We start from the raw sequence: 13,507 nt of genomic DNA on the forward strand, positions 1-13,507 counted from the left end.
GTCCTGACCAGTCTTCCCTAGCTCCCAGTTTTTCGCAGATCTCCTGCTTTTGTGTCTGCTCTCTGCTTCCCCAATCTCCTTACTGAGTCTCCAGTTTTGGCCAGCTACCAAGGTAGGTGAAGCCAGTTTCTAAGGTCTGATCTACACTACACAGATAGATCGATGTAAGGCAGCTTACATCGATCTAATTATGTCAGTGTGTACACTACAGCCATGTCCTGACTATGTATGTGGCCTACTACCGCAACATAACAACTCTACTTCCATGAGAGGCTAGGGCTTATGTCAGTGTAGTTAGGGCAACAAAGCATCTATACACACACTGCTACTTACATCAGCTCATATCTGATGACAGAACAAGGAGTAAGGGTCTCAAGTTGCAGTGGGGGAGGTTTAGGTTGGATATTAGAGAAAACTTTTTCACTAGAAGGGTGGTGAAGCACTGGAATGGGTTACCATGGGAGGTGATGGAATCTTCTTCCTGAGAGGTTTTTAAGGTCAGGCTTAAGAAAGCCCTGCCTGGGATGATTTAGTTGGGGATTGGTCCTGCTTTGAGCAGGGGGTTGGACTAGATGACCTCCTGAGTTCCCTTCCAACTCTGATATTCTATGATCATGGATTTATACAGAGACAATATGATATTTTCTGTCTTATTATCTACCCTGTTCTTAATGATTCCCAACATTCTATTTGCTTTTTTGACCGCTACTGCACATTGAGTGGATGTTTTCAGAGAACTATCCACAATGACTCCAAGATCTCTTTCTTGAGTGGTAACAGCCAGTTTAGACCCCATCATTTTATATGTATGGTTGGGATTATTTTTTCCAATGTGCATTACTTTGAATTTATCAACAATGAAGCCAACCTAATATAGGTTGACTTTATTTTTTAGTATAGACATATGCTAAGACTTCCTTCGGCTTCTTCTCCTGCCAATCAGGCTACCTTCCCTGCCCTCAACTCTTTCACCTTTTCCAGTGACAGGGGTTGTCTTCATGAGACAATCAGGTCCACGTTGGGATTTTATAAAATGTATGCGTACAATTTACTCTCTCAGACTTTCTGCTATCCCTACGCTGGTAGGTCTGATGTTGCCACCCACTATTCACAAACCTTCCCTTTATTTCTGGTGCAGTTCCCCCACTTGTCCACTCACAACGTCTATGAAAGTCACTTTCCAGATATCACCAGCTTGAAATAAGCTAATAAAAAACGGAACAAGCACATTTCTTCAGAGATAGAAAGCAGGTCCCAGGATACAATTACGTCAGAGTGCATCCTCACTGAAGGGACAGAAGGCCCACAAGAGATGGAGATGATTCAACAGCTCTAATATACTTCAGATATAGTGCAGTCCCAGTGTACATTACTGAGCAGTTCATGAGATAAATTCTTCAACACAAAGCACCTGGCATACTCCTGTCCCCAAAACAAACATCAATGGCTGACCAAACAATAAACCACTAGAAGGTCTTCTCTGATACATTCCTCTCCCTGCAGTTCTGCCTGAGGAGGAATTTGCTGGTTTCACATGAAAATGGATAAGCAAAATAAACTCTTCAGGGCAGGGGCTGTCTTTCTATTAGATGTTTGTACTGTTTGTAGCAACCAGAACAATGAGACTCTGGTTTCTAGGCACTACTATAATTCACATAAATAAATAATAATAGTATCACAGTATATGTAGTATGGACACAGAAGAAGTCATCCATGGACAGAGACATAAGACTGCACTACCTGGATACAAGTGATTGCAGGGACTTGCTTCTTCAAGAAATTCATTCTGGAGTTGAATTCCTGGCGAACAAGGTACCCACGGCAGCAAGCCTGCAGCCTGGTAATCAGGTTCTCATTGGCAAGCCAGAGCTGCTCTCTGTTGTATGCAGCAGTGACTCCAGAGATAGAGCTCTGAATTAGTGTTATGGAGGAAGAGGCAGTGGAGACAAAATCAAGATGGTAAATTAACTTGCTATATCATGCACAAAATATCCTAAAATTATCCTTCAGTATACATTGGGATCATGAGCCTGAGCTCAAAGTTATGGTGAATTTGTTGAAGTGGCTCCTCTATATCTTTTCTGCTGAGAGAAGGAATTTCCTGAAAGACGGAGCCAAGGTGAAATACATAGTCTATAAAAATCTGCAACTCCCCAGAAGGAAGGGTGCAAAGCATCTGTATAGCATAATGGCAAAAGCAAAAGGGCATGGAGGCACACCCAAAAAGGAACAAATGAGAGGAAGATGCGGCAGCAAATTATTTGTTTTAGTTATTTTTAAACAGCATTATCTTTTAGCCAATAATTCTATTTGGACTTAAGCTTTAACTCTTAGGATAATACTGGGGAGAATTACTCAGGTGAGCAACTACAAAGAATTTGCTCTTTTCAGGGAGACAATGAGCACATGTTATTCTGCTACCTGTATCTCCTCCCGGGAGAGCTGGGTATTATTCTGCACAAATCCTGAGGGTTCATCCCAACGTCCCTCTCTGGTTCGCAGGTTATGGTAATAATAATAGCCTCCTTTCACCCAGTGCTTCACCCACTCACTGCCATTGTCCCCTATGAGCAGAAATTGAAGTACAAGAATTGAAGGGGAAGCATAGCCTCCCAACACACAGATAACGTTAATTAAGCAATCATCAGTACAACTACTTTCAACTATATGTTCACTGCAACTAGAAAAGCAGATGTCACATTCCCCCAAGACCTTACTGAGCTACCTACCATAACATGCTCCTGAAATAGAGAACATTCTACCAAACATTTAAGTAAAAGTATATTTTCTAAATGTTAAAGTCATCCCCCATCCCCACCACATAGCCCTAGACTCCTTTCCAGACCAATTTCTTCCCTGGCCTCTGCTTTCCATTCCACCATCACGGATTCATCTATTTTCTCCTCGTCAGTTTACCATTTAAAATTCAGTTGTATAACCCCCACATTCACCTGCTGCCATTTTCTCTCTCTTGGCTTCTGCCAGGTCATGCTGGTATGTCTCATCACACTCTGGAGTGACTCCATACAGTCCAACATCAGGCGAGCGCAGGGCACTGAGGGTCTGGCCCACATCACCATGGACCACTGCTTCATTAATGGCCAGAATTCCTAATGAAACTTAGATAATACACAAAAGAGAGGGTTAGCTTGGCACGCAGGGGCTCAGTGGTCCACACCAAACACAGAACAGATTAATAGAAAAGCAACTTTGAATGTTTCTCTGAGGGTGGCAGAAAAGAGACATTAGGTGCACATCTTTAGGAATCAAGTGTCTTCAACAGAGCACATCACCATTGTCAGATGTTCTACTTCCACTCCACCCTGCCCTTTCCACTTAGATACTTCACCCAGCATCCTAGCCGTCTCTCTCTCAGTTCACCAGGAGAGGTCACAATCTGTGAATAATACCACTGGGGATGAGATTGAAAATGAAGACTGAGGAGGATGGTGTCATAAACAGATAGCTAAGGGTTAATGTCTCTTTCACCTGGAGCACCTGACCAGAGGACCAATCAGGAAACCGGATTTTTTCAACTTTGGGTGGAGGGAATTGTGTGTCTGAGGTCTTTGTTTTCTGGCTGCCTGCTTTCTCTGAGCTTTGGAGAAGTAGTTCTGTTTTCTAATCTTTTGTTTCTAAGTGTAAGGACAAAGAGATCAGATAGTAACTTATATGGTTTTTTTTCTTTGGTATTTGCATGAATATAAGTGCTGGAGTGCTTTAATTTGTATTCTTTTTGAATAAGGCTGTTTATTCATATTTCTTTTAAGCAATTGACCCTGTATTGTATCATCTTAATACAGAGAGACCATTTGTATTTTTTCTTTCTTTTTTATATAAAGCTTTATTTTAAGACCTGTTGGAGTTTTTCTTTACTTCAGGGAAATTGAGTCTGTACTCACCAGGGAATTGGTGGGAGGAAGAAATCAGGGGAGATCGGTGTGTGTTGAATTGGCTAGCCTGATTTTGCATTCCCTCTGGGGGAATAGGAAAGTCCTTTTTGTTTCCAGGACCGGGAACGGAGAGGGGGAGTCCCTCTGTTTGGATTCACAGAGCTTGTGTCTGTGTATCTCTCCAGGAGCAACGGGGGTGGGGGAAGGGAAAGGATTATTTCCCTTTGTTGTGAGACTCCAGGGATTTGGGTCTTGGGGTCCCCAGGGAAGGTTTTTCAGGGGGACCAGAGTGCCCCAAAACACTCTAATTTTTTGGGTGGTGGCAGCAAGTACCAGGTCCAACTGGTGACTAAGCTTGGAGGTTTTCATGCTAACCCCCATATTTTGGACGCTAAGGTCCAAATCTGGGACTAAGGTTATTGACAGATGGGTCAATATTTAGTGTACAGAAAGCCCTACATGAATCACTCCTTGCTCAAAACAGGCCAAGTTCAAGCATCAACGCTTTGTAAAAGGTGTATAGAGGATTCCTTGTAGATACCCTACAGATCTACAGTTTGACAGAAACTGATTGGAAGTTGGCAGCAGAAACCATCTCTTCTCAGACTGTATGTTCCTTGACAAGACCTTCAAATAGCTGCCATGACAAACTGTCCATTTAGACATGTTTTCATGGAGGTAGCACAACCTATTAGAATCACAGAACATCAGGGTTGGAAGGGACGTCAGGAGGTATCTAGTCCAACCTCATGCTCAAAGCAGGACCAATCCCCAACTAAATCATCCCAGCCAGGGCTTTCTCAAGCCAGGCCTTAAAAACCTCCAAGGAAGGAGATTTCACCACCTCCCTAGGGAACCCATTCCAGTGCTTCACCACCCTCCTAGTGAAAAAGCTTTTCCTAATGTCCAACCTAAACCTCCCCCACTGCAACTTGAGACCATTACTCCTTGTTCTGTCATCTGCTACCACTGAGAACAGTCTAGATCCATCCTCTTTGGAACCCCCTTTCAGGTAGTTGAAAGCAGTTATCAAATCCCCCCTCAGTCTTCTCTTCTGCAGACTAAACAATCCCAGTTCCCTCAGCCTCTCCTCATAAGTCATGTGCTCCAGCCGCCTAATCATTTTTGTTGTCCTCTGCTGGACTCTTTCCAATTTTTTCACATCCTTCTTGTAGTGTGGGGCCCAAAACTGGACACAGTACTCCAGATGAGGCCTCACCAATGTCGAATAGAGGGGAATGATCATGTCCTTCGATCTGCTGGCAATGCCCCTACTTATACAGCCCAAAATGCCATTAGCCTTCTTGGCAACAAGGGCACACTGTTGACTCATATCCAGCTTCTCGTTCATCATTATCACTAGGTTCTTTTCTGCAGAACTGCTGCTTAGCCATTCGGTCCCTAGTCTGTAGTAGTGCATGGGATTCTTCCATCCTAAGCACAGGACTCTGCACTTGTCATTGTTGATTTCTGTTGGTACCCATGGAAACAAAGGGTCGGGTTAATTTAATGGCTTTTAATCCATTCTAGATAAAATTCTAGGGACCTTTTCACATGGAACTTGCAGAGAAAGGTCTATGGCCAAATATGGACATCAAAGAATATTAGTAAGGCAATGAATTAGCATGCAAATCCATTACTATATTTGAAGGATTTTAGGATGTGTCCATAATACATTCTTAAACTTGGTGTTGGCTAGGTCACTCTTTGAAGATGCTGCTTTTCTGAACATCTACAAGACATAAAAGGAAACAAAGAGGAGGAAATGCACAAAATGGAAGTGCATGTTCACCTTTGAGACAAAAGAAAGTGTAGGCCTGTGTTTAAAGCACTACAAACCCTGAAGGATGGTGTAGTAAGGCAGCCTGGCTCTCAGCCGCCCCAGAGAGGGACAAGCCCTTACAGATGCCAAAGTGGGCGGAGACGCAGGAGCCTGTGCCCGCCCCCCAGAGGTCAAGGCACAGGGCAGGAAGTATAAAAGCCCAGCCCCAGGGCTCAGAAGCTGCCTGGCCGCTGGAGAGGCCAGACACTGGTGCCCTAGCTCTCGCTGGGGAGACTCCTGCCACCTGCGACTGACCCAAGGACTGGCCATACTTGCGGAGCCTGGAGGCCGATCAGGCGCTGTAAGACCCCCTAGTCCGGCCTGTACAAAGGGACCCCGAGGAGCTGCCCAGTTTACCCCTCGCTCAGTATCCTGAGGAGCCCCTGGTGTGGGACGCTGCAGAAGACACCACCGAGACAGAGGTACCGGTAGAGGGGGAGATCGGAAGTAGCCCTGGGGCAGCCAACCCTAATCTGGCTGCAGCACACCCAGAGTCAATGTCAGTGTGTTGCGGCCAGGATCCCCACTGACATAGCAGCAGGCTGCCGGCCACTGTTAGGGCCCCGGGCTGGGACGCAGAGGAGTGGGCGGGCCTGTGTCCCCCCTGCCACCCCACTCACGGGTGGCAGTCTCCCTCTCGCCCCGACGCTCAGGCCTAGGAGCCTGGGCTTAATATACTGAACTGTTTGCTCAGCCCCTGCCTGAGGGTCTGAGCCCCTGAACCGTTGTTTGTTGCCCCGCCCCGACCCAGGGCCTGGGCTTAATATACTGAACTGTTTGCTCAGCCCCTGCCTGAGGGTCTGAGCCCCTGAACTGTTGTTTGTTGCCCTGCCGACCTAGGGCCTGGGCTTAATATACTGAACTGTTTACTCAGCCCCTGCCTGAGGGTCTGAGCCCGGAACTGTCGTTTGTTGTGCCATGTAGTGAGGCGGCCTGGCTCCCAGCCACCCCAGAGAGGGGCAAACTCCAACAGTGAACGTTTACAGATGGTTAGAAGCACAAAGGAAGAGAGCTGTTAAGTCACTGTAGTGGAGATGCACCATGTTCCATTCTAGAACCAAAGGCATAGAACTTTGAGCTTTCAGAGTTCTTGCTTCAAGCATGTGGCTAAGTGTGGTAATCATGTATTTTTTGAATCATTTAATGTAATTACTGTGATACTATAATATTAGATATTAAAGTAGACAAGAATAAGAATATATTTTATAAAACATGACAGGGGTTAAAAAAGAATATCAAGAAAAATGTAAGATGACTACTAAAAGCGGGGGAGGGGAGGGCAGGAGCCTGGAGAAAATAAAACGCTCAGCTGCTCTGCCTTCGTCCTCAATACAAAAGATGCTAATCGGTTCACATGATAAATGTTACAGATAATGTGAGAATATAAAAAAATCATAAAACACATAAAATGCAAGAAAAAAATCTTGAAAATTTAAAGGTATGGAAGTTAGCAGGGTGCCCACTTGTTTCAGAAAGTTAAAATGACAAATAAAGGAAAATGGTGAAAAGAATTTCAAAAAGCTTTGATAAAGTCTATAACAATAGGCCATCAAAGAAACTTAAAACCACAAGAGAAGAGGAAAAATTCTGTCAGGAACTGAAAAAAAGAGCTGAGTTAGGAAGCAAAGAGCAGGAATCAACCATGGTTTCTAGAGATAGAAAGGAAGTGAATAGTGAGGTGCCCATGAACCAGTGCTAGGCCTACTGTTCATGATTTTTTTAGGGTATCTGAAAGCTGTGGAGAATAGCACAGGTGAAAAATGCTGATGCACAAAATTATTTAGGTTAGTAAAAATCAGTGCAAATTTGAGGAACTCCAGAAGCATCTAATAAAACTGAGTGACGGGGCAAAACAATGGCAGATTATATTTACCATAGACAAATACAATGTAATATGAACTGGATGAAATCATTTAAATTGTGTGTGCATGCACAAATACACAGATGAGTAACGAATTGATTGCAACCTCAGGAAAAAGATGTAGGTATTATTGTGTGCAGTTTGGTGAAGACACTTGCCCAATGTGCTGCAGTGGTAAAAAATATCAAATTGGATGCTTGGATGTATTCGGAAGGTGACATAATGATGTGGAAAAATAACATTAAAATAAGTTAACAGTCTGACCTCACCTTGCATATTGCGTTATGCACATGGACTCCACCTGAAACAGAGCACTCCACATTCTCTCTCACATATACACAGCAAAAGCTCTATGTCTGAACCATCTTCTAGAAAGTCTGAGGATGTCTGATGATGAAGATTAATAGAAACACTTAATATGAAACTTACATTTCTGTGCCTCCTCTGTGTCCCTGTTGGATCGATGAATTCCATCCTGAATTTCATCCAGCCACAGCACAGCTGTCTCATCCTGAGTGTCCTAAAGAAAAATGGAAAAAAGCTCATCTCCAGCTGTGCATCTAAGATAATTGTGCCTTGTGAAGTAAACTGCACACACAGCAAGTGTTGACACATTAAGTTTTGGCCACAGACAAAAAAAAGCCACATTCCTCTCCAGATACTCTGCATTAGACTACAGCACAAGAATTAGAACTTCATATGTTCCTGTGACCAGCAGAGGCTGCTACAGCCATAACTCAAGCAGGTTCTCCTATTCTCCCATCATCTCATTTCCAAAGATAAATTTGCTGAGGAAGGGGAAGCAACTGATAGATTCTAATATTGTGCATAGCTTTAATAAGCAGAGATCAGGGACATGAGAGCAACAGGCCACTGAATTAGCACCAAGTAGCCTAAAGCCACTTAGAGGACATTTCTTCCCATACTATCAGGTAAACAGACTCTAGCCCGGAGTGGGCAAACTTTTTGGCCTAAGGGCCACATCTAGGTATGGAAATTGTATGGCGGGCCATGAATGCTCACGAAATTGGGGGTTAAGGTGCAGGACGGGGTGAGGACTCCGGCTGGGGCCAGAAATTAGGAGATCATGGTGCGGGAGGGGGATCTGGGCTGGGACAGGGGGTTAGGGTGCGGGGGGGGGGATGAGGGCTCCAGCTGGGGGTGCGGGGTTGGGGGTGCAAGAGGGTGCTCCGGGCTGGGACCAAGCAGTTAGGAGAGTGGGAGGGGGATTAGGGCTGGGGCAGGGGCGCAGAAGGAGGGCAGGGGTGTAGGCTCCAGGTGTCGCTTACCTCAAGCAGCTTCCGGAAGCAGCGGCATGTCTCCCCTCCAGCTCCTACTCAGAGGCGGAGCCAGGCAGGTCTGCACACTGCCCCGTCCGCAGGCACCACCCTTGCATCTCCCACTGGCCGTGGTTCCCGGCCAATGGGAGCTGCTGGGATGGCGCTTGGGGCAGGAGTACTGCACGGAGCCCCCTGGATACCCCTATGCATAGGAGCTGGCGGGGGGACATGCCCCTGCTTCTGGGAGCTGTGTGGAGCCATGGCACGTGCGGAGTGGGGCAAGCCCTTGACCCTGCTCCCTGGCTGGAGCACCGGAACAGGGCAAGCCCCCAACTCCACTCGCCGGCGGGAGCTTGAGGACTGGATTAAAATGTCTGAAGGGCCGGATACGGCCCTGAGCCATAGTTTGCCCATCCTTGCTCTAGCCTATTTATGAAGAGGCTACAAAACATGTAAAAAGAGTTCTTAAACAGGATTCAAACTTGGTTTCTCCTCATCCACATTGTGAGGCCAAAATGAATTAGAATGGTCTTTGCCTGGAAGTGCATTTAAACAGACTTTAAACTAAGCGTGGGAACCCTGTTTAACAAGCCATCATATATAGGGCCTTCATCACACACAATGAACTGTTCTGGTTGGACTCTGAACAAAACTAGTCAGCTGTGTTTATGTGCAGGAGACTGAGATGAGGAAAAAGGGGTAGAAGTTTAACGAAGACCTAAAACAGATGCATGAAGAACAAATGACCTTGCAGCTGCCAAGTATAGTCTCTCCCCACCCACTATTTGCTTCCTGTTGCTAATTACTAAAAACTGAAAGCACGTCCCTCAGCCCTCACTGTACAGAATACAGGAAACGCTCAACTCTAGCACGAAGTCCACCACAGCCATACAGCATAAAGAGCCACTCTCTACAGTGTGAAACAGGGGGTTTGAGGGTCAGTTCCAAAAGAGGCATTTCCTAACATCCTCTGAATTTGCCCTATTAACATAGTTTAATTCCGTAGCTTTGAGGCAGGTCACACAATGACTTGGATATCTGTTGCTTTCTTGAGTGAAAGGGACATGTCCAAAACAGGCAGCTTTCAGCTAAAGGTCAATCTGATCCCAGGAGAATGGCATAAGGAGAGAAACTACCCTGGTGGAGGGGGGAAGAGGACTTTTCTAGTCCACTTTGATAAAGGTAACAACTTTGCACACTCCGATCTCTGATAGTAAAAGTCAATCCACAGCATGACCGGAGGACTACGATGGCTTTGGAAAAAAACTCACACATTTAGCATTGCAGGGCTTCAGCCACATGCAGTGAATAGTAAGGAAACTATGGGCTTGTCTACATCAGAAAGTTGCAGCGCTGGTGAGGGAGTTACAGCGCTGCAACTTAGGAGGTGTACACATCTGCAGGGCACCACCAGCGCTGCAACTCCCTGTTTGCAGCGCTGGCCGTACTCCCGTTTTGTCTCGGGTGTAGAGGATCCAGCGCTGGTGATCCAGCGCTGGTAATCAAGTATAGACACTTACCAGCGCTTTTCTTGACCTCCGTGGAATAAGCAGGTATCCCAGCATCACCGAGGAAGCCTCTGGTAATCAAACTGGTCTCCTTCCCCAGCTTGCTCTCGCGTTCCCCGAACCCCGAGAAAGCAGGTCTCCTTCCCTGCGGTTTGCTGGGTGGTTCCGGGAACGCGAGAGCAAACCGCGGCGAAGCTGGTCTCCTTTCCCGGTTTGCTCTCGCGTTCCCGGAACCCCCGAGCAAGCAGGTCTCCTTCCCTGCGGTTTGCTGGGTGGTTCCAGGAACGCGAGAGCAAACCGCGGCGAAGCTGGTCTCCTTTCCCGGTTTGCTCTCGCGTTCCCGGAACCCCCGAGCAAGCAGGTCTCCTTCCCTGCGGTTTGCAGGGTGGTTCGGGGAACGCGAGAGCAAACCGCGGCGAAGCTGGTCTCACCCCCCTTGAAGCCGCCCAACAGCGCTGCAGTGTGGCCACATCTAACACCACTTGCAGCGCTGGTTGCTGTAAGTGTGGCCACTCTGCAGCGCTGGCCCTATACAGCTGTACTAATACAGCTGTAACAACCAGCGCTGCAAAATTTTAGATGTAGACATGGCCTATTTCTCTTTCTTCTCTATGAAAACAGACCTTGCTTTTGACTTCTCTAAAAACTTCCACATGTATTGTTGCCTGGAAAATGTCAGCTATGCATACAGTAGCCCACCATCCAAGGAGAAACTAAGTGACTGTTACTCGTGGCAATCATACAGTCAGTCCAAGATATACACATTTACTAGCTAGTACTAGTCAGGTTAAAGATTTTCACTGTTTTCCTTCTATACTGTAGTCTAATATCTCAATTTCTAAAATTACTTCAAGTGCAGCTGGGAGGGGCCCTGAAGCTGAGTTAATGCCCAAAAAAGGCAATTTCACCCCAACTGCAGTTACCAGCCCAGCCTGGCACAAGCTCCCAGCACACTAAAAGGAGCTCATTATTTCACACTGACTCAGCAAAAGGAAATGATTCAACCCCAGATCAGTTCCTGAGAGATTTTAACCCTTTCAGGGCCCTCATTTGCATTAGTAATTTGTGCAATTATCAGCCATCTCCATTTCAAAAGTTTACATTTATATGGAACCACTGCTGATCTCCACATAGGTCTTAGTCTCATAAACCAAATTCCTGCCTAGATAAAGTCAGTGATGGATTTTGAGATAAGCTCTCCTCCTCAAGTCACCAAAGGCAGAGAAATCTACCATCCCCTTCCCCAGGGAGAACAGAAAAAGGCAAGGTCAGTTTCTGACTCCAAACTACCCAAAGCAGGCACATCCCAACAAGAATCATGCCCCCTACCTCTTCCCCAGCTATGAAGATGAGCTGCATACTTATCTCCCTAACTTCTGCTTGTTATTATCTAGTGCTGAAAGCCTGCCAAATTCTTTACAGACAATTCAGGAGATAATGTTCCCACTTACAATCTATACAATCATCAGATCAGGGATAGGAAGCAAGAGAAGTAAGCAGGCAGCTTGTTGGTAGCATGTGTTTTGCATGTTCTCTCCTTCCCCAAATCTCTCAATGAATCGATTATTCATTGGTCTCTATAATTTTATTTTCTATATTATAAAATTAGATATATTTTACATTAAAAACTGATATTAAGAGAATGCTAATATTGCAAAGTCAAGCACTTAAAAGTTAGGAAATGCCAAAATGAAGGCTACCTGTACAAACTTCATTTGACTGATTATGATTCAAACTTCAATTACATGATCACATGCTATATTTTCCACAGGACCTTTGTCTCATTCAGTGCTCACAATGCGGCTCCAGAGTAGTAAGGGGAGTGGCACCTTAACACATGCCACTGTGCGCAGCTCTGCTAATCAAGTGTGTGGCACTTGATTCACTCCTGGGCAGCCATGCAACCACACAGCTTAGAGGGAACACAGCCGCCAAGCCAGGTAAAGAGACTTGAGCTACCAGGGCTCACACAAGAATACTAAAAATAACTGTGCAAACATTGCAGCAGCGGGGCAGGGTCAGACCAACCACCTGAGCTTAGACTCAGGGAGTAGGATGGGTTTGAGTTCAAAGGCAAGCCCAAGTGTCTGCCAGTGCCACGATGTCTACACAGCTATTTTTAGTGTACTAGCATGAGCCTGGCTAGCACAAGTCTGTCTACGTGGGTTGGGAGGCTCGCTCCCAGCTGCAGAGTAGACATAGCCAGAGAGATTAAGCCCCAAATTGTCAACTGCCCACTACATTTGGGTGCCCAACCTGAGACCCCTGTAGAATCGGATTTTTTCAGAATACTGAGCACTTTATAGGCTCACAGTACAGTTCCCACTGATTTCACTTACAGTTGTGAGTGCTCAGCACTTTTGCAAACCAGACCCCCGGTCTCTCAGTTAGGGAAGCCAATAAATGAGGAATACATGCTGGCATCCGCCTGTCAAAAGTTGGGTTTAAGTGACTTGCCCCAGCATCACAAAGGAACTTTGTGTTAGAGGCAGGGATATAATCCAGTTAGGTCTGTAATATGGAGATATACCTATCTCATAGAACTGGAAGGGACCCCGAAAGGTCATCAAGTCCAGCCCCCTGCCTTCACTAGCAGGACCAGTTTTTCAGCATGGCATTCAACTGCCTTAACCAAGAGACCAATCTTTCTCTTCCTGCAGCTCCCTGCCTCATTCACTACACACTTTCCATCTTTTGGAACAAATGAACTGGGGTCCTACAGAAGAATCTCTCTTTTCCTACAGAACCCCGAGTCACTGTCCATCCTGTGCACTGAACAAGGCAGAGGCCCTGTGGAAAAAAAAAAGCATGTGATCATGAAATTAAAGGCTGCATCATAATACATATGCACAAGGAGGCCAAATTAACGTTGCATTGGCAACCTTAATTATGATAATTTTTAGTTTTGACTGCTTGACTTTTCAACTTTAACGTTAATGTTCTTTTAATTAAATATAATCATATAAAACATGTCAACAGGGAAATAGTGTGTAGGAGTAGGGAGGTTATATTACTTATGTGGCATTGGTGCAACTGCTACTAGACTCTACGCTTCAAGAAGGATGTTGAAAAACTGAAGAGGATTCAGAGAAGAGCTAAAAGAATATTTGTGATCCAGAAAATCTTCCATACAGTGAGAAAGA

At 45.6% G+C, this 13,507-nt stretch overlaps 1 protein-coding gene across 3 annotated transcripts in view; it reads right to left on the bottom strand.

Moving 5' to 3' along the window:
- The window catches only part of IQGAP1 (IQ motif containing GTPase activating protein 1), a 164,130-nt gene that overhangs the window by 51,331 nt on the left and 99,292 nt on the right, over window positions 1-13,507 (bottom strand). For all 3 annotated transcript variants that reach the window (XM_030576755.1, XM_030576756.1, XM_030576757.1), the window contains 4 exons: window positions 8,006-8,096; window positions 2,952-3,119; window positions 2,422-2,564; window positions 1,741-1,911 (listed from right to left, as the gene is read on the bottom strand). In XM_030576755.1, coding sequence (XP_030432615.1) covers window positions 1,741-1,911; window positions 2,422-2,564; window positions 2,952-3,119; window positions 8,006-8,096 — 573 coding nt within the window. The remainder of the gene's footprint in view (window positions 1-1,740; window positions 1,912-2,421; window positions 2,565-2,951; window positions 3,120-8,005; window positions 8,097-13,507) is intronic.

The sequence above is a fragment of the Gopherus evgoodei genome, chromosome 10 (assembly GCF_007399415.2).
Source record: "Gopherus evgoodei ecotype Sinaloan lineage chromosome 10, rGopEvg1_v1.p, whole genome shotgun sequence".
NCBI classification, from domain to species: domain Eukaryota; kingdom Metazoa; phylum Chordata; order Testudines; family Testudinidae; genus Gopherus; species Gopherus evgoodei.